The 20,816-nt window shown below is 40.1% G+C and overlaps 8 protein-coding genes across 8 annotated transcripts; 3 read left to right on the forward strand and 5 right to left on the reverse strand.

Moving 5' to 3' along the window:
* Positions 1–12: 12 nt before the first annotated feature.
* YAP1_4 (DNA-binding transcription factor yap1) lies at positions 13–1,484 on the forward strand (the record flags this gene model as incomplete). Its single annotated transcript, XM_064830167.1, has 3 exons — positions 13–169; positions 248–355; positions 415–1,484. The coding sequence occupies 3 exons, from the start codon at positions 13–15 to the stop codon at positions 1,482–1,484; spliced, it is 1,335 nt and encodes a 444-aa protein (XP_064682669.1).
* A 1,153-nt stretch (positions 1,485–2,637) lies between these two features.
* ATC70_010965 (uncharacterized protein) lies at positions 2,638–4,572 on the reverse strand (the record flags this gene model as incomplete). The annotated part of the gene is made up of 8 exons (XM_064830168.1): positions 2,638–2,926; positions 2,993–3,149; positions 3,208–3,550; positions 3,603–3,777; positions 3,835–3,978; positions 4,035–4,242; positions 4,298–4,467; positions 4,523–4,572. 8 exons carry the CDS (start codon positions 4,570–4,572, stop codon positions 2,638–2,640), a joined length of 1,536 nt encoding a protein of 511 aa, XP_064682670.1.
* A 965-nt stretch (positions 4,573–5,537) lies between these two features.
* On the reverse strand, positions 5,538–6,182 carry ATC70_010966 (uncharacterized protein; the record flags this gene model as incomplete). The annotated part of the gene is made up of 1 exon (XM_064830169.1): positions 5,538–6,182. One exon carries the CDS (start codon positions 6,180–6,182, stop codon positions 5,538–5,540), a length of 645 nt encoding a protein of 214 aa, XP_064682671.1.
* Positions 6,183–11,532: 5,350 nt separating this feature from the next.
* ATC70_010967 (uncharacterized protein) lies at positions 11,533–13,766 on the reverse strand (the record flags this gene model as incomplete). The annotated part of the gene is made up of 2 exons (XM_064830170.1): positions 11,533–12,506; positions 12,566–13,766. 2 exons carry the CDS (start codon positions 13,764–13,766, stop codon positions 11,533–11,535), a joined length of 2,175 nt encoding a protein of 724 aa, XP_064682672.1.
* A 177-nt stretch (positions 13,767–13,943) lies between these two features.
* On the reverse strand, positions 13,944–15,169 carry APL6 (AP-3 complex subunit beta; the record flags this gene model as incomplete). The annotated part of the gene is made up of 8 exons (XM_064830171.1): positions 13,944–14,065; positions 14,139–14,210; positions 14,281–14,317; positions 14,379–14,522; positions 14,588–14,683; positions 14,749–14,821; positions 14,880–14,958; positions 15,022–15,169. 8 exons carry the CDS (start codon positions 15,167–15,169, stop codon positions 13,944–13,946), a joined length of 771 nt encoding a protein of 256 aa, XP_064682673.1.
* A 419-nt stretch (positions 15,170–15,588) lies between these two features.
* Positions 15,589–16,068, forward strand: ATC70_010969 (uncharacterized protein; the record flags this gene model as incomplete). The annotated part of the gene is made up of 4 exons (XM_064830172.1): positions 15,589–15,591; positions 15,651–15,725; positions 15,781–15,963; positions 16,018–16,068. The coding sequence occupies 4 exons, from the start codon at positions 15,589–15,591 to the stop codon at positions 16,066–16,068; spliced, it is 312 nt and encodes a 103-aa protein (XP_064682674.1).
* Positions 16,069–16,567: 499 nt separating this feature from the next.
* Positions 16,568–18,475, forward strand: ATC70_010970 (uncharacterized protein; the record flags this gene model as incomplete). The annotated part of the gene is made up of 7 exons (XM_064830173.1): positions 16,568–17,180; positions 17,236–17,306; positions 17,360–17,451; positions 17,504–17,614; positions 17,668–17,868; positions 17,922–18,064; positions 18,126–18,475. The coding sequence occupies 7 exons, from the start codon at positions 16,568–16,570 to the stop codon at positions 18,473–18,475; spliced, it is 1,581 nt and encodes a 526-aa protein (XP_064682675.1).
* A 26-nt stretch (positions 18,476–18,501) lies between these two features.
* On the reverse strand, positions 18,502–19,647 carry ATC70_010971 (uncharacterized protein; the record flags this gene model as incomplete). The annotated part of the gene is made up of 6 exons (XM_064830174.1): positions 18,502–18,674; positions 18,725–18,945; positions 19,001–19,152; positions 19,212–19,308; positions 19,365–19,503; positions 19,566–19,647. 6 exons carry the CDS (start codon positions 19,645–19,647, stop codon positions 18,502–18,504), a joined length of 864 nt encoding a protein of 287 aa, XP_064682676.1.
* Between the last annotated feature and the right edge of the window lie 1,169 nt (positions 19,648–20,816).

Consider the following 20,816-nt stretch of genomic DNA (forward strand, 5'->3'; position numbering starts at 1 on the left):
GTCATCAGCGACATGTATCCTGCCTTTAATCCAACGCCATCTCCCAATTCGCCTCCAGTACAGCAGAAAAAGAAGCATCGGAATCCGTTTACCTACCTCTTCACAAAGCAGTATAAAAGCACGCCTACAAGTCATCTTTACGGGCAACAGCAGGAACAATCAAAACAAGGTAATTTAGTAGTGGGCGGAAGGGAGAAGCTGTGAGAGTGAGGTTGTTAATCATTTACCCCTCCTCCCTATCCAAAAGGCATATTTGGAGTTCCTTTATGCGATGCATCCAAAATTGGCTCTGATTTATGGGATCTAAGAGTGCCAGATCCAGTTGCTCTGTGCTTTGATGAAATTAGTAAAAGAGGTAAAGAGATCATGCTGCTAGTCTCATATGAACGCACAGACTCATTCACCAGAATTAAGGCCTGACTACAGAAGGCATTTTTCGCTTATCGGGTGCCACTTCCGAGGTCAGCTTACTTGAAAACAAGATCAACATGTGCTCACCTGATGAAAGAAAATCCATTGACCCGTCTCAGTTTGATATTCATACGCTGACTAGTCTAGTCAAGAAATACCTTCGAGAGTTGCCTGAGCCTGTTATACCAAATGCGTTTCATGAGCAGTTCCAGGACATTGACCTTGACTTCAATACGGTGCAGCAGCTGTCAGCCATTATTGTAAAACTGCCATTTTACAATCGCCAGCTATTGCATGCCATCCTACTGATCTCTGCAAAAATTCAGCATCACGTCGGCGTAAACATGATGTCCCCTGAAGCACTAGCTACTGTGTTTGCTCCTGTTTGCACTGGTTTCGAGCAATCACTCAAAGACCACATGAACACTTCCTTCTCAACTCCCACTGCAACGATACATAAAAAGTCAAAGAAAAATGCCCACAGCTCCATCCAGCAATCCTCCAACATTGAGCAGCATATCAAAAGAAACAAGAATTGGACGAATGTTTGGAAGGCCATGATTGAACAACACGAGAGTTTGATCTCTGCTCTGGATAAGCAAATGTATCAGGCTCAAGAAAGCCAGTACAGATCAGGCCAAGACTTGACCTGGAAGCAGCACCGTGTTTACTACAACCATACACCAGCATCGGCCGGCAACAGATCCCTACCCTCTCCTTTCTCTACCAACGGCAGCCTGGTACCTCTGCCAAACGACATTATGATGGCACAATTTTATCCCATGCAACCACAAGGAACGAATTCTATCATACCAGTGGCACAACCTTCAACCGCTATCCCTCCTCCCTCTTGCAGCTCACCCTTATCTGCTTCTGTATCTGCAACAACTATCTCTAGTGCAACAAACTACTATCATCAACAGAGATCAAATGATACCATCTTTGAGGAAAGCGATAGTCATCACAACAGCAGCAGTAGCGGATTTCACCACTCATTAGCAAAAAAAACGTCTTCTTTTTTTCCAAAATCAAACACAATAAGAAAGATACTATCGGCAAGCACGCTTAGATGAAAGCAAGTTTGTATACTACTCTATTCCCATTCCAGTCTTTTCTTACAGCCACTATGACCTCTATTTCACTTTTTTTTTATATTTATTTAATATGCCCTACTATTGTTCTTTTCTTTTGATTTCTCTTTTTTTTATACAACCATTTATATGCAGAATTCGTTTGTGTATGTTTGAATCATCACATCTTCACGGAACTTCTTCTCCTGTGTGTGTATATAACTGTAATAAATCCCTTGGAATTCATCCGATCAACAATCGCTAACGTCTTTAACAGTGCTTTTTTTTTATCTATTGATGTTGTGTTAAAAGCTGTTGAATCTGCGGATTTGAATCGTCTCAAGTTCTCCATATCTGTATTAATGGCGGCAGTTCATATACGGGCAGACATCATTCTTACGTTACCTCTTGATGCTCGAAAGTATGCAAAGCACAGCAAAGTATGAGTGCATTTGAGCAGTGATTTCTCATGATAGAAGCCGTTTTAGACTGTCAGAATAGCGCCAAACAATTACTCTCAACTAGCATTTACTTGCTGACATCTTTGCCCAACTTTTTGGGGAACAAAAAAAACATCAACCAAAATCCTACAAAAAAAAACCATGAGGGGCACCTCATGGTTTTTTTTTTCGAAAATCAAACGATCGCGTTTTTGACATTAAAAACGAAGACTTTTACTATGCTGTATATACAATCAAAACGTTTCTCTCGATTCAGCGAAACTCCTGGAACTTTGTTTCAAGAATCTTCATATGTAAAATCTCAACATTTTCACCAAAAACCTCATTTCATATTTTTTGAAAATTGCTCAATAAGTTTATTCAAAACATTTTATTTAGTTGTCACCACCGGATGCGCCTTGAAAAGCATGGGCTGATTATCACAGTTTATAGTCGAATTTGGCAAAATAGGTCGGATAAGGTACAAAAATGTGAAAATCAACGAATCAGGTCAAAATGTAAATCGGAGATTTAAATATTGTTGTCAGGCAAAATGCATTTGTCGTGAAAGCAATCAACGTTATGAAGCTGATAACAAAGAAATAGCGAATTGAAAGGTGATATGACTTACATCAAACACTTTTATTCTCCATTAAATCAAGTGTAAAACCAGTGTATATACCCTGCAAATCAATTTACATATTATTTCAGCAACTTCAATTATCAGCAGCGGTGGAATCCAATACAGCGTGTTTGACATAATCACTCTCTTTAAACTTTCCAAGTGTATGCCTGAATTGTGTTACCGTGTTTGGGTAGATGTTCGTTACCTCTCCTGAGCTGTTCTTGTACCAAGAATTACAGGATGTCGTCCAGATTGTTCCTTTGAGATCAGATCGCAACTGTCCCATGTAAGCTGATTGTGCTTCAATTGTGGGTTCAATTGCGCTCATCTTTTTTTCAATAATCAACTTTTTGATGCAGTTGACAGCAAAGCTGACTTGTCTGTTGTTATCAAAAGTATTCGTATTGAGTCCATTTTGCATTTGTGAAATAGCATGAATTACTTACGCTTCAATCATAAGAATTACCGAATGATGTCCCAAAATGGTCGTTGGGCCTAACAACATGAAGAGATTTGGGAATCCATGGGTAATCGTGGATTGGTAAAATTGAGGCAACTCCTTCTTCCAGATCTCAGTGAGCGATTGGCCTTGGTCGCCAATGACTAAGATTCATGTCAATTCACACTCATTGTGAAAGGCGTTATTCTATCTGTCACTTACTTTCAATGTCTCCAAGCACTCCTTGTTGCGTTTTGAATCCTGTGCCCAACACAAGGATATCGATTTCTTCAGTGACTCCATCTTCAGTAACGATAGCGTTGTCTCTAACTTCTTTGATGGCTGTTTGGTTCAAGATGACATTTGGTCTTGCGATAGCTCTGTTGAATTCAGACGAGAATACCAATCGCTTACAGCCCATTTGATAATTAGGCTTCAACTTTTCAACCAAATCAGGACGCCCAAGTTGAGTCAGTTCCTTTGCGTTTGCGTTTTCGACCAATTTAGTTACTCCCTTGGCTATGAAAGAGTTGGGATACCCAAAAGCAGGATAAAGTAACTCGTTCTATACTTGGTAGCTTAGTAGGCAGCTACAGGCAACAAATGAAGCAACTTACCACCATGAAAAAGAACCATCTGTGCAGTAGCATGACAAACGGTATATTCCTGAATATCCATTTCATGAATTCAGGATATTTGAGCTGAGGGCGAGGGAAAATCCATGGTGCAGATCTTTGATAGGCAATCACTCTTGAGGCATTTTCAGCCAGGTAAGGCAATGTTTGTATGGCACTATGATGCATGAGTCTTCCATATACAAATACTCCTTCTGTTTGCACGTATACATACCTGGAACCACTGCCGACGATAGCCACGCGTTTATCCTTAAAGTCAATTGAGTGATTCCACTTTGCTGTATGAACGATAGGACCTTTGAAGGACTTGAATTCCGGAGGCGTGTTAATGATTCGTAAACAACCAACGCCAGAGAACCTGTGTATATTCGTGTAAATGCTACATATGGTACCCTTCCATGCATTTACACTTACAAAATATCAAAATACACAGTTTCAATAGCAGCATCAGCTGAAGAACGGGTGTTTCGTATGTCCAGTTGCCACTGCTTTCTGTCGTCGAGCCAGGCGGCCCGTATTACTTCTGTATTGAAAGATACGTGCTCATAGATGTTGTGCTTTTTGGCCACGTCCTTGAAGTAGGCCTGTATTTCAGCTTGCAAACTATAGGTTTGAGACCAATCTGTGCAAACTCATGTCAGTATTAGGTAGCTTTGAGATATACCCTTATGACTTACTAGGATTCAAATCTGATCTCAATGAATAGACGTGGCTAGGAATATCGCATGATGCAAACGGGTAAGTATTTTGTCGCCAAGTGCCTCCAACATCATCTTCCATCTCAAACAACGAGGCTTGAATTCCCAGTTTCTTTTCGAGTTCAATGTATGCACAAATGCCACTCGCACTGTATGAAATTCAGATTAGTCAGGGTTCTGACACCACACGAGGGACATACAAACCCTGCTCCTATAACTGCCACAGTGGGTTTCTCAGATTTGGTTTCCAACATGCTTCAATGCGAGGAGAAGAGAAAAAAAGAAGAAATGCAAAGATAAAATACGCCCAATGTATGCAAGAACCATTGCCTTCTTATTTACCAGCATTGGTTCCTCTGTAGAGATGTAGATTCTTGTTTGTGGCAGGTCACTCATTGGCATAAACATCTCGACATTGCACCGCCCCATGTGATGATGCTGTTTGTACCACACCTTGCATGACTACAAAAAAAACCTTCATTCTTGCGTCTTGGTATAGTTGAAAACCAACATTCATGTCTAGCACTATCTTGTAGTATTTACTATCATTTAATGCTTACAAAAACATCAATGAATCATGTAGATTTGCAGTTTACATATTTATTGATGCTGTGAAACATTACCAAGGTTGGGCCTGATCACCATAAAGCTTAAATCATTGCTCTGGATCCTCATGGAATTGACATGTCATATAAGCAATATGTGCTGACCTGATATATTTAGACACATAGTAGTAGTTGATATGAAAGGGAGATGCTGTCTTTACTCATCTAGCTCTCAAATACACAAAATAGCAACCGCGTGTAAATCAGTGGCCACTGTTATTTGCGTGAGACAAAACATTTGTGCCATGGATCTATGAACGAGGCTCTAAATTAATGCTTATATCCGAGCCTTTACAGCGAGATGCAATTTCTTAATGATAGCAATACTTCTGCTCACGATACACGGAGTATTTATCGTTGTCATTCTGCAAATCTATCTCATTTCAGAGAGTGGTGATCCAACCCATATTGAACGGGGTCAAGACAGAATAAATGAATGCACGAATAAACGATCTCTGTGCTCCTATGTGGTGTGTGCGTGTGTGTGTGTGTGTGTGTGTGTGTGATAGTTCATTCTCGCCCAAGGTAATACATGTGTCATGCGGTATACATTATATTAGGAATGATGAGAGTTTATTTACAAAAAGATGCTTTTATATACACACAAATTTATTCTACTCAAGCAAGAACTTGATAGACGGTAAATGTAACTCAGAGTGTGGAACGTGTGGTTGAGGATGAGGAGATGTCAGTATAGGAGAATAATGGTTTGCAGAGGGCAGCACATGGCAATGGTTGGGATGAGCGGTGCCTATCAAAAGAGGAGGTAATGTCAAATTGGATTTTTGATGCTTGAATGATGGACCTAGTGTAGGAGAGCTATCTGGTGTGCAAATGTGCTCGCTTTCAGAATCTGATAAAGAGGCTGAGGAGGGGCAATAGTCAGTGGAGTATGATCTAGATTGGTGTTGTTGCTTTAATTGAACTGGACTGGATGACAGAGGTTGATAGGGCGGCATTGCGTTCGATTGAATGGGTAGTACCATGGGTCGAATGACTGTGCTGTTGATTCTTCTTTCTCTGTTACGCTTTGATGGTGAGATGTGAATACGAGCATGGCGAGTGAGCTCGTCAGAGCGGGAGAATCGCTTCTCACAATTTGGAAAAGAACAAGCATGAGGCTTCTCGCCGGTATGAGTTCTAATATGTCGAGTACGATGTTCCAATCTGACAAAGGCCTTTGGACACATTGGGCATTGGTAAGGACGAGGTTTATCGGCTACCTTTTCGTTACCACGTCGAACAGAACAAGCATTCATTTTTTTTTGTATAAATTCAAGTAGAGAAAGAAGAAGAGAATAATGGATATAGAGTCAATGCAAGGAAATTGGGAAATTTATATAGACATGGAATTGCAGAAACAAAGAATAAAAAAAAAGGAGTCGAATAGGGGCAATCTATATAAAAGAAATTGATGATATAAATGTATATAGAGATAAAAAAAACAAGGAGAAAGAGCTTTGATAATGATGAATGCTTATATATATATGACAAAGAGAGGAAAAATAGGATATTTCTTTTAAATTATGTCGTATTTATATGGGTGATCGCTTAAATGGCTATCAGGCTCATTCAATTGCCCATATTTAGATATTTTGATTTAAAGTGTCTTGCTGTGATTTCGCGATAACAGAGCGTATTGCGGATAATAGATCTGTATGTTCATTAAGAAAACACTAAAACATCTGATGCTCTCATAGCAGGAGCATGAGCAGCAGGGGGGGGGGGCGTGAAGGTGGGGGAGAGGGAGGCATCAGAAGAGGAAGAAAAGGGTTAGAGACAATTTGACATACCTTATATAGCGCGTATGTCTATAAAAAAAACAAATCAATGCTAAATATGAATGTCAAAGGGAAGACAGCTCAGTGACAATGTGGCATAGGAGGAGAGGAGCCAGAGATAGAGGAGAAGGAGGGATATGAAAAGGGACCCGCGTGGAAACCTACATAGTTTTCAGAATATCGACATGCCTTACAATGAACCCTTTACATTTAGTGTTGCACTCGCAATGTCCTTTTAATCTTCATATAAGCTCGGCCCACTCTATTCATGCTAAAGTTTTGTGATACTATAACTTTAATTCGATCATCGTAGATCCGCTCCCCTCTTCTCTACATATTCCCCTCGTTCTCCTTCAAACTTGTGTTTAAATTACATAATAAAATGAAAGCATGACAAGCTTATAAATCATGGTTCCTGAGCTTAATCTTCAAAACTAAGGAAAACAGCATAGAAGTTCTGTATATATAAACGTACCTCATGACAATGGATGATGTCCAAATGTCAAGGATTTACTTGCAGCAGATGATGGATAAAATATATTTTACTCTTTTACAGGGACTTTTTTCTACAGTTGACAGACATTCGGGATCGAAAGACGAAAACCACAAAGTGGGTTATCATGTATAAAACTTTTCGGCTTATTTAACCCATCTTTTCCCCTCCCCCCATGTTGGCTTGCCTAAATCCCGATCAACATGGAAATAATGATTAACCGCTTTTTGTAGATTCTGTGTGTTTGCCTTCTAGTAACGTTTGTGGCATTCTTCAACAGTGGCTTGCTTCACTTCAATCATAGCGAAATTGATTTAATTAACAATGGAGCGTTTTTTTTGCAATCCATAGTCTTGAAATGGCACTCTTGTTAGATAAATGCTTATACGTTAATCCACGGAGCATGCAGCAAGCACCGATAATCATGCCATTATGTTACAATCCCGGGAAACTCAGTGTATTTCATGTCTTGCCTTGGTAAATGTGTAATTAGCAATTGACATTCTGAAAATCGCTTGAATTTCTTGTGAAATTTATGAAACCTATAACCGATCCTGGTGGCTGCTTGATTGGCATGATATTTATTTCCTCATTTCTGACCATCCCCTCTTTGATAATGCAATCTGCAATGAGTGGTTTACATCAGCATTTTCTTCCATGCATCTTCTTGTCGTTTCTCAATTACTTAATCCAATGTACAACTATTAGATGCTGTCCAGATGATAGATCCAGGTTTCCGTTTTTCGTCAGAGTGAAGATTAGTAATGCACCAATGCATTTATAATTGAATTGGGAGTACGTGTACATACTCCACAATAACAACTCCTTATGGGGATATTACAGTATCGTCATCTGGAAAAGGTCAACCCACTTTTTCATATATATTGCCGGCCAGCTTATTGCCGTAGAACGAATTCGAGCTTTCTTATTGATAAAACGTGAAATTTTGCAGAAAATAGTCTCGTCGAGAGTCCGTTGCACTTTATGTTGTAGTGAGTCTTGGTATACCGTATTTCTTCTGTCAGCCTCTTTGCAGTGATACAACGCTCCAATGACCTATTGAGCAGAACGAAATATGAAATGACAATGAAAGCTGGGATAATAACGGATCCAATACATTTATCCACACACTTAACTATCAGTTCAACATCTCTGACATATTGACTGCAAATGAAAATGAGATACAGAAAGAGGTGTGAGATATGAGTAAGATACAGTTCCGTAACGTGGCTGAACCAGTTCGTATTTAGCACAATTTAAGTGCAAGCAATTGAGAAGTTCTCAATCGCATTTATGCACGATATCGTGGAAAATGTTGCACCAAAACATTTGCCCATTGAGTGTGTCTATTGTAAACAGGATAAACTAAACGCGCTTAGTTTTGTATAGCCTACATTTGACATTCTGAAATTGATTGCAAATGTTGTTTAATATATATATACAAATGTGTGAAATGTGTTCTGATATTCCTGATGAGCGACCCTTGTTGCACTAAACTTTGAGTTTTTGATAAAAGCTATCCAAGTATCACGATGATTCTGCAAAGTTTTAGGGAGAATAGACTTGATGGCAACAACTTCTGAATAGTAATGTGCTTATTGGAGCAGAGTTATGTTATATTCTGATAGCAGCAATGAGCCAAAACCACTTTAATAAAATACATTTGTGATGCTCTACATGTGATCTACAATAATATTGTTCCCTGAGCGACTGTAGATGAAGTAGTCTGTGTGAAACACATGTGTCTCTTGCAAAAAGAAGATAATTCTTGTTATCTCATACGGGCCATTCGACACTTCAGATGGTTTCCTGGCCTACGCTTCGCTCCGGTGTAAACCAACCTATGTTCAAACGGCTCGCGCTGCCGCGGGTCTTTGGCTAATATCGCAAAATTAATATAACTAAAATGTTAGAAGAACCCTGATTGTTGATTGATATAAAATCACTAATCCTATGAAAGTTTATGCTTCGGATGGTTCTCACCGAAGCGAAGCAAAGGTAGAGAACCAACCTACGCTGCGGGAGCTCATGCTACTGATTGCTCTTGCGAATCTTTTCAAAATACTGCTACTTTCATTTTGATCCTCCACTTACACATAAAGACGCTTCATATTATATGTCTATCTGATTCTTATGTAATGCTTTACTTCCATATACACGCAGCTATTTCATATTCGGGCAAGTATCATACAAATATTATTCCTTTTTAGTCAAGAGTGTGCCTAATACAGCAAAATCTGAGTGCATTTGTGCTGCGTTTTCTCGCGTTTAAGGCCGCTTTATATCGTCAAAATAGTTCCAAATAGTTGCTCTCATCTGGCAGTTACTTTCTGACCTCTTTGCTCAACTTTTTTTGGGATCAAAAAAACATGGCCAAAAATCGACCAAAAAGCATGAGGTACCCCTCATGGTTTTCATCGAAAATCAAACGATTGCGTTTTTTACCTTGACAATGAAAACTTTTACTATGGTATACCTTAAATCAAAATGTTTCTATCGATCCAACGTAATTCCTAAAATCATCTTTGTGGGACCTTGATATGTAAAAAATTGACATATTGGCCAGAAACCGCTTTTCATATCTTCGTAAATTATTCAATACGTTTGTTTAAAACATCTATCTTACTTGGTACCATTGGATCCGCCTTGAAAAGTACTCCAGGAAAGCTTAAGGAAGCATGCAGTGATCATCATATTATACTTAGTCGAATCTGCTAAAATAGTTCAATCGAGTCCAAAACCATCAAGATTTGGCCAATCTAGAACAGACTGTGGGTTTGGGTTTGAATTTATTTTAACTTGTGGGGCTGGCTTATCATATATGAGCCAGGCCTGACAGGTGCCTTGAAACTCATTTTCCATATTATTAGGGATGTAAAAGTGCTTAGGGACAGAGCATTTATTATAATATGATGAATGAATATGTTTGAAGGCTAGATTCTCTTTTTGCTGCGTTTGGTACTATTACCCTCATTGGTAATAACTAGTAACGTTTGGACTATAATGTATAGTGTCATGGTCTAAACTTAATAAAATGGCTCATGCATGTATGAGTTGCATGTGAATATATGAAATTCGCAGTAGAGTAGTACTCATTGGCAACATTGTTTGTAGTTTTATTCTCACAATCAGCATCATCAGCACCACATCACTAGATATAAAACGTGGTTTTTCATATTTTATCTCACTCTCACTTTTCTTGGTCCTCCCACACCCCCAAATAAAAGTTTGTGCTCACATGTAACGATGGCTCTTTTATCTGACAAACAAACATATTAGGCTGGTTGCACAGATTTAAGTTCATAGCTATTGGAGATGATTCTGATCATTACACAAGGCCTAAAGATACCGTCTATTCTCTACATCAGATGTCCAGATTTTTTCATTTTGAGTATTGTGAATATTTAGAATATGGAGTATAAATCCCACACTCTTAATAGCTGGAGAAACGGAACGTTGACGTGCTAAAAGACTAGGAGAGAGAAAATTGAACGTTACATACACTTGCCATATAGGTATAATGATAAGATATTGAACAAACGGGGGAGGGGGGGTGAGAGAAGTTCCAAAAGAAAACTTTTTCGCATACCCGAGAAAGCTATTCTGTAAGATTACTACTGGACCAGCCACGTTAGTAACAACTCTCTTCACGATCATTATCATCGGTTAAACTTGTTTCTGAACAATGGCTGCTTTTAGCAAGTTTTATTACCAAAATTTCTCATGCAGAGAGTTGCATGTAACATTGGAAATACGGTCATTCTATTAACCTACGTATTTTTATTCGGTCATGGCCCTAAGCCGAGGTTATTCTTGCTCCACACACGGACATCTTTCAAGCATATTGGTAAGTAGAGTTAAATGATATAACTGTATGGGCTCTGTGATACAAGAAGAATGGTCGCATGCGCATGTAAGTTTGTCTCTTTTGCTATTTATATAACCTTGTTTATATGAAGTGCACATAGTAGCGTGATCGACATGGAATATACCATGTATAATCGACAGATATACTGGTTATAATTTATGCGAGCAGGTTGCTGTCAATGCATATATGTGTTTTAATATTTGGTATCATATTTACAGACATGACAGCAAGATGGATAGCCGTTTAACAAGGCTCATTTGGAACGGAGAAGAACTTAAAATCCCATTTCAAACAAAAGGGGAACCAATACAAATACTACAAGCTAATTTTGTTTGTACTATACAGCCATTTGATATATATGTTATATGTACACAAGAAACGGTGATGGGGCCTCCTCTTCTGGCTGATCCCCCCATTTCCTCCTCGTTTTTATTACGTAATAAGTTGACATATTTTATAGTATAGATTCAATGATGCGTATGAAGATGTTGCTGCTGCTGCTGCTGATGTTGCGGATGATGAGTATGCATAAGACTGGAAGGACCTCCCATGGAATTTCGATGTAAGAGCATAGTGTTGCTGGTATTGTTGTTGGTCACAGTAGACGCATGAATGACGAGACGACGCTCCTTTGACGAGACCATGGAGCCGTCAGGATAAAACCAGAAATGAGTTGCGAATTTCAGCTGTAATTCAGAGACTAATAATGATTTTGTATTGCCAAATTGCTTCTTTTGACCATTTTCCCACTCAATTGTCTGGTCCCACCGTCCAGACTGAAGTCCATTGATAAATTCGTCCCACTCACTGTTGGTAAATGTGAGATGTAGCTTGGATCCACTGAGCTCCTTGGTCATGAGCAGCACGCCCTGTCCAACAAGCTTGGTGAGTTGCATCATACGTTCGCCGACCACAATGTTTCTTCTAAATGCTGCCCAGTTGGTCTCGGTCAGTAATGGCTCGATCCAGACTCTGTATGCTTTCATGTTGGCATTTCGCTCACGATCTTTGTCTCTCTCTGTTGCTGCTGCCGTCGTCGCCGTGCTCGCTGTGGTGTCACTGTCCGCATTGCCTGCTCCTGCTGTTTCAGGCACCTTCATTACCTCGTTGGGGAACAAGATGGCAAAGGTGCGTTGAAACTGCTCAAATGCCAGGTAAAGTCTAAAGTAGTCAGAATTGTAGTAGATGCCGTTTTGATTCATGCCGTTGTCTAGATGGGGCTTCATGTTGGAATGGTTCGTGAGAATGCGTAGCGCTGGCTCCAATAGTTCAACAAGCTGTTCCTGAGACATGGATCCGTTGGACACTGTGGCTGACAAGTTGTTCTCTGCCAATGTCACAGATTCATCAATAGCGAGTGTGAATTGATTTGGTAATCGTTGTGCTTTTTGCTCCAAATCTGCCATGGTAATACTTCGCATACGGTTGATGATATCGTCACCTAGTTGATGTTTCACGATGAGATGAAGAGCCACTTTAAACCTTTTTATATATACTTACGTCTTTGCTCAAATTCACCATGTCGATGAGGAATCTTGGGCTTCTTTGTTGGCACTGGTAGATTAGAGACTTCATAAGGTGAATTGGCATCAGCAGAGTGTCGTTTACGTTTTCGCATCAATGAAGCTTGTGTCAAGATGCCTTGTTCAGCATAGCGTTGTAGTAAAACAGGCTCTCGAGCGATTCTTCCATCCTGATAGTAGAAGCCTCTTTGTTGAGGCTCCATCACAACTTCTGCGCTCGCTGGGTGCTGAATCGTGTTGCTAGTCGATTGGTGATAGCGTTCTGCTGTTCCGTTGGATGATGCATCAGGATGAGACATGGATAAATCCGAGACTTCCACTGTTGAATGCTGCTGGTGTTGTGATACATGGTGAGAGGCAGAAGGGGAGGGTATAGAGGGTGAATGTCGGTTCACAATAGGCGAATGCAAAGTTGCTGCTACTGCCATAGTAGAAGAAGCAATTGTAGGGCTGCTTGTATGATTTGCTCCAGGCGAAGCAGATGTAGAGTATAATGGGCGAAAGTTTGTATAGGGGCGAACTGAATAGACATCTGTCGACGTATTGTCATTGGAGATCTCGGATAAATTGGTCGTATTTGTGGGTGCAACGTTAGTGGTAGAAGCAGTGGTAGTCGATGTTAAGGGCTGGCTGTTGGTCAAGTAAGATACAGAAGGTAAGCGAATCAAAGGCGAGACGGGAGATGGCGATGCTGTCGATGCGACAGAGGAGGACTCAATCCACTTTTGTACACTGTCTTTTTCAGGTTTGGTCATTGAGGAAATACTGTCATTCAGGGGGTGATTCAGGCTGAACGTAGCAGTCGAGGTAGAAGCTCGATGTTGGTGTTTGTGATGGCTGGAAGAGCTTGCGTTTACACAGCAGGAGCTGGTGCTGGGCAAGCGTACTGAGTGCACGGCTGACTGATTGTCTCGAAACACAATGCGATCTTCATGACATGGCTTGCTGAATTTGATATGGTCGCCCAAGGCATAAGACATGCAAAACAACAGCTTTGCCAGCTTTTCAGAGTCAGGATTCTTTCTTAGAACCTGCTTGACAATTCTGAAAAGATCAAGCAAATCCTCATCAGTCAAGATGTCTTCGGCCTGAGGTTCAAATGGCTGGATTTCGGGAGCAAGCAAACATGAAGAATTGGTAGCCATTTGCTGTGGATTTGGAGGATCAATGCCGTTCATGACTTATGGTTATTTTTAGAGAGAATGACTTGGAAGAGAAAGAAAGAAAGATTCCCCATCTCTGGATGGTTCTTATTCTCATGGGGAAAGTCCAAGAGGAGACTTATCCCCGCCCCTCTGGTCTACTGAGTCTAAATGGTGCAAAATCCAAAATGCGATGGGACCTATTGTATCTATTTATTTCAAAAGATTGATCTCAATTGTCCATACAACAGGAGCATCTGTCACTATCTCTACCATGTCGTTATCTACGGCATTCGATGTGCTGACCATGCCGCCAAATTCACACTTTAGATTGTCTGGTAGGAGAAATAAAAAATGAATGAGAAGGATGTAATCACATTTGGAGCTGCTTCAATTCGTATTTTTTACCCATATCCCATTTTAATCCTTTTGTTGTAAGCGTAGCAGGCGATCCAATTGGCATTACACCACAGGTCGGACCTAATGTTTGGTGTAAGCTTTCCTGTCTGCTGCTGATGCCTCCCCCCCCATCATGGTTGTGTTACTATACCTTCCAGGTCCAGCTGACAATGTATTTGGTGTGTTCCCTAAAAATTGAACAAGCTGTAAGCAAACAAATTCCAAATATGTTGCTGTATAAACACCTACTTTATCTAACAACATGGTCAGATTCTCATCACTCACTAGAATGAACCGTCTCTCAATTTCGTCTTTGAGCATGTATAGCATGTTGATACTGGCTATTGTTTGGTCAAATCTGCCTCCTAGTGCTGGTGTCGCAACGATATCGAACTGTGGAATAGAACTCTATAAATATTTATGCAACTCCCAGCCCGTTTTCCTCTTTCAATTCTTACAATTTGTCCTCTTTCCTTTTCTTTTTCATTCAAGAGAGCCACACACTTCATGAAATCCGTTGAATCTTGATCGCTCACTTTGGTAATTTTGACGCTCTTCCGATGGTAGATATTAATATCAGCCTTGATACCCCTTCTTTCTCTTTGACTGCCCATGTTACCTTGGATTCATAATATGCTCGAACATCAGGTCTAATGGAATCCAAATCACCTCTAATTTCGTCTGGAATATATCTGATATGCACTCATCAGTCGTTTGCTCGGTGCATTTGCCTTGTCAGTTGGTACTCACTGTGCTAGTGCCTCTTGATCATGTTTGAACGCGTCATACAGTCTATTGGATCCTCCATCAGCGACAAATTTGTAGGTTGCTATGCCATGACAGAGAAATTTAAGCTTCAAGTGTTTTGACACTTTGTTTATATGAACTTTACCGTTACTCCATAGTCTGTGGAATGCATCGACATGATTGATAGGTTGATTTAGAACGATGAGACAAAACTTTTTCGCATTACCATCTCTTGATAATATGTTTGATGGACACCAATGTGTAATAAGGTTAACTAAATTCTTTTTAAGCATGCCGAGAGATAAGAAAAAGCGAGAAATAGAGAGAGAGAGAGAGGGAATCGGAACTTAATAATGGTGATTTTTGTCAAAAAATCTCTCTAATGCTGTCTAATCTACAATACAGATGCCTGCATTGATATCATATGATCTCGCATTTTCAGGCAAGTGTTTACTAAGAAAATTGTCTAATATCTACGAAAAAAAGTGTATCGTGCTCGCTTTTCAATGCTTCTCCCTGCCTCCTCATTGTTCTCGGTTGATTCAATCCCGCGTCACCTGGATGGCGAGAAATTGCATTCAACGACAATAATGAGAATGTAATCTGAGCCAGTTTTATAGAATGGCATTCCATTGGTCAACCCTGAGAGCATTTCAGCTCGCAGGACAAACAATTTCGATAAAAGCGTCTTTCTTTCACTTTATTTAACTAAATGGTAAGCAGTTGACATGTATCAATAAAGTGATCATATATTGACAAGGCAAATAACGATAGTCTGCTACAAACAAGCTCAAGAGCATTGTCCCTCTTCTTGACCGCGTTTTGGTTCAACGCATCAAGCCTGTTGAAGTGAGCATACGCTGTATAAGAGATGACATGTGGATGCTGACTATCGCTTATATAGAAAACTTCTACTGGTATCTTCATCCCTGAGAAGGCTCAAGAGGCCATCAATGAAGCCTATGTTGTTGCTGTTGGTAAGGGCGCCCTCAACAAGGAAGGTGGTCATATCCCTCTCCAAGTGAATGCTGGTGATAAGGTCATTCTTCCTCCTTTTGGCGGTAGCCCTGTCAAGGTTTTGGGAGAGGTAAGCTCCGGTAGATTTGACAGACCGAGTAACTAACTGTACCTGTGCAAACAGGAATACCTTTTGTTCCGTGATTCTGAGATCCTTGCTAAGGTTGTAGAGTAGATGTTTCAAGACTTGGATGGAAGGAGATGAATAAAAAGTATATTTGCTTGGTTTATATGGATTGTGCATGTGTGAGTGCTTTTATCGAATGTGGCAGATTATCCACGGAAACGGTATTAGTCTGTAATAGCCTGGGGGGGTTGGCTATTCAAGTATTGCATTCGATACGAGCCTATGGATATCAAGTGTCAAATCATGCTCTTGGCCGCATACACCGGGATGAGTTACTGAGAGCATTCTGATACAAATCATGACATGGAAAACAAACGTATTGCGCCTGAAGTTTTACAAAATGTCAGTGTACACAGCTTTACTACTTGAGCATCTTTCTTACGCTTATAGAGCCCTTCAAATGCTAGTGTTAATGCGATCAAACCAATCATAAGTTATTGCGGAGAAACGCATAGAAAAACTTTCATTTCAGTTCCATGACTCGAATAGAAAAAACAAATTTTCCATTCGATTCTTTTCTTTCCATCTCTTTGAACCAACAACACCTATGGCTGACGACGGCGAGTGGCACACAGTTACAAGTAACAAGCATGCGCATCCAGCACCAGCAGATACTTCAAATGGGTCTGCTGCCAAGAACGCACATGCTGCTCCTTCACAACAAGCTTCGAAATCTCGACGCAAGTCTCGACACAAAATCAATGCACCCAAACAGCAGCTCGCAAAGAATGGCAACAACCACAAGAAGTCATCTAGCACTCCTTCAACCAACACTACCCGATCTGCTAAACCAAACGCCCGTAGCCATCATCATGGTCATGTTACTGCTGCTTCTTCCAATCCATTCCATGCAGCAGCTGACGACGACGATTCCGATGAAGAAGAGGAGGACGGACAAGTGGACCCTATCGATCTTCCTGTTCCTCCCTATCACACCACCATCGTTGTATCCTGCCCTTTCAGTGATTGCGATTCTCCAATCCCGTTTCTCGACACAACTTCCTTAGTCAAGCATCTGAAAGGAGAGCATAAACTCATGTTCAAGAACCTACACCATATGTATATGGCTTTAGACGCTTACTTGGCTAGATGGTCAAAGGAACTGGCAGCAAAGCCTGTTACCGAGTACGCTCAATTGGAGTCATCTGATAATAGAGAAGGTAGGTTTGTCATGATTTACGCTTTTTGGATAAAATTGACAGCGGGAACCATTAGTATATGTGATTGATCCCGAGAAATGTGTCTTGGACAAGGAAATTAGAGAGGATATGCAACGTGCTAAATTGGTATGTCTCTTAATTCACTGTATGGTACGATGTTAACGTTTGCATGCAAATAGAATGAGGTGCTCAAGACCCAGCAAGATGAGCGAGAAGTCGATTCAAAAGCATCTCGTAAATGTCTCTTTTGCAAAATCGTGTGTGAGAACAGGTACTACCATATAAATGTATAGAATGAGCACTATTCTAAACTGATTGTATAGAGCCATTTTATTCAAACACATGTTTGCTGAACACAACTTCAATATTGGATTACCAGACAACTTGGTGCATGTCAATGAATTTCTCGATACATTGGAAGCCAAGCTGTCAAAGTAAGTGCGCGTTTCTCTAGTCGAATAAGATCAAAGATCTAATAGTTTTGTAGGCTTCAATGCTTATACTGTGAAAAAACCTTTACAAGCCCTGCTGTTTTGCGCAAACACATGAGAAAGAAGAAGCATTTCAAGATTGCTTCCAAGAACAGACAGTACGACCGATTCTATGTGATCAACTATTTAGAACCTGGAAAGAATTGGGAGAGTTTCGAAAACGACAACTATGATAGTGAAGATGAAAAGAAGGACGAGTAAGTGAAATTGACCTTTTTGTGGTAGACGAGTATTCATGCATCCCATGTAGATCGTGGGCAGATTGGGAGGAAGATGTTCAGGAATCGACCATGTGCTTATTCGATACGCAAGTGCTGCCTTCACCCAAAGAAGCATTGGAACACATGAAGACAGTACATTGCTTTGATCTAACTGAACTCAAAAAAACCAAAGGTACGTATTCTGACAGCTCAAGACAGCTATTTTGCAGGTATTCATACATAAAACACTGTAGATTTGGATTTCTATCAAATTATCAGATTGATCAACTATATTCGACACCAATCCTCTCTTGGCACTTGCTTTTCCTGCGGCAAAGTCATGGACAGCGAGACTGATCTAGAAGACCATTTTAAGCAAGGCAATTGCATTGCTGAATTTGTGCCCATGGACGCTTCTTTCTGGATAGATCCTCGCTACTTGATTCCAACATACGAAAATGACCCATTATTAACAGGGTTCGAACAAGACAGTGATGAAGACGACGAGGATATGGCATTATCTGATGATGAGGCAAACAAAAAGTATCTTCATCAGGTCATGGAGAGATCGCTGTCCATTTCTGAAGAGAGGAAACTAGCGTAAACTATACTGAATAAAGGTTTTTATTGTTATTTTGCAATAACAATAATGAGAGCTAAAACGCAACCCACAATAGTAATGATCAAGAGGAAGCAGCACATGTTTCTTCTTGCACTTTTTTGATGACGATTTGCAATCACAAGCTCATCAGCGGCTTGTCTGGTATTTTGTGCAATGTTCAACACATTGCCATAGATACTCTCTGTACATACAAGTCAATAACATACCTTATGCACTGTCGATGATACTTACGAATACCGCTTTCTTGTTCATTGACCAGCATGCCCATATCGCGGAAAATTTCATTGAGTTCAGTTATACCCTGCTCGATATTCAGTATTTCGTCCTCTCGCTCTGTAATTAGGAGCGCATTATATTCGATCTCATTATCTAAAGCCTCTAATTGCATTTGGCGTTGCGTATCCATCAATGATCCATGATGCTGTTCCTCTTCCAGCTCTTCCTCATTAGATCTATTTCCAAAGTTACTACATACTCCATCCTCGACTTTGCATATTTTCGACTTACACAGCTTGAGATTGAAGCATCACAGTTGTTGCCTTTGCTTTATCGACATATTCTCGCTGCTTACTTGCAGATAACCTCTGAGCTTTTTGGAAGCTGGACAGTACCTTCTGGAAATCCTTTGATAACTTCTGTTGCTCTAGTCTACGTTGTCTCTACTCAGAAATCGAATTAGATATACTGCCATATCAATCGACTAGTGTTATAAGCTTACAGTTTTTTTAGAATCCAGAGATTGGCAAGTTGATAATGATTTAAAGTCTTGTGTAGAGTCTTTGATAAGGTCACGAGTAGCGTTCGTAACATCGTGTCTATAAAGTACTATGAGAAACAATGCTCGCAAAATGATGGACGCTAAAGATGTTACAAGTTTCCGCGAATTTCGCTGGTATCTCGAGGACCACCGAGGAGATTGACAAGTCGCTCAATGTTGCTTATGTTTCCATTGATATGAAATATCTGTTGTGCAATGCGCTGTGTTAGGTCTTTATACTGTCGATCATCATCTGCAGATAATTCATTGTGAACACAAGGAGAATTTTGAAATAGAAAGCTGATGAGAGCCTACCTGATGCGAAAACTGTTGTATTTGGTGTAATTCTAGAAGTATTGGGAGAGCCAAGGCCCTGCTCCAAATCGTTAAAGGACATTTTTTATGCAAAACAAGAAAGAAAACGAGAAAGATTATTTGGATTACTTGGCAGCCCGAATTGGCATTTTCAATGTTGCCCCAACTTTAGCCAATACGGAATTCCCATTTGGAATCGTCGCATGATCTACACATCAAAACTTGTCTGTATGGCTTTGATACCTTGAACAATATAGCCAGTGAAATCAATGTACTTGTGATTTGCTTGGTCAATAGCAAATGTTGGTCAAGATATAAGACTACTAGATTGTGTGCAGATGTAAATAAATAGTACATGTAACTAAAGATATCCCCATCATTTTCATTTAATAGCGACAAAAAGACCATCTCCTTGTAAACTCGGTGGTAAAAATACCGCTCACTTCTCCCTTTGCAAAGGCGTAACAATACTTCAGTGATACTTGCTTCCAGCCGTTCTTGAAACTGTCCCCAGTTGCGATAAAATGGGCATTTCCTGTCTGAAACTTCTTATATTCAATGTTGTGCGTGAGTAGATTCCGGATGAAGATGGATGTTACATTGTAGGTCGATACTTTCTTGATTGTTTTGACCATACAAAAGAGAGTGGCTATAAACTGCATCATTTCGCCTCTGATGCCTTTAATTTTGGTGTATCTTGGCATCAAGTATGCGGCCAAGGCAGGACAAACATCTTCATTGTTGAGGTTAACGTGTTGCAAAGAGGATTCTTACCTCACTGCAATACTGCTACTTGTTGATCCTTTTTACCTTTGATTTGTATTGAGTGTGACATTTCATGAGATTTACATCTATTATGACCTTTCTCTGCTAATAGAACAAGCAGAGGGTTACATTTCACATTAAAAAAGCAAAATTTTGTTTAGAAATGATACATCACTGGCTGCACAAGCAAGTATTACCTCGATCACACTTTCAGTAAGGCGAGTTAGTAATTTGCAGCTTGTCCATTACAAATATATGCAAAAAAAAATGAAACGATAGACAGGGCGTTGGAGCACCTTGTGTTCAAAACTGCTTGACTATATCTTGCTGCTTTATTGTGGTGTGGTGGCAAAGAATCAAAAGTTTACTATGCATTTTGCAGAAAAAGGAGGAACAACTATTCCAGGCCCAATGTTGATGCTAATGACTTTATACCAGTAATATTGTTTGCCTACTTTGAAGGGTTTCTAAACAGATGAACAGATT

This window comes from Mucor velutinosus (genome assembly GCF_035048745.1).
Source record: "Mucor velutinosus strain NIH1002 chromosome Unknown tig00001564, whole genome shotgun sequence".
Classification (NCBI taxonomy): domain Eukaryota; kingdom Fungi; phylum Mucoromycota; class Mucoromycetes; order Mucorales; family Mucoraceae; genus Mucor; species Mucor velutinosus.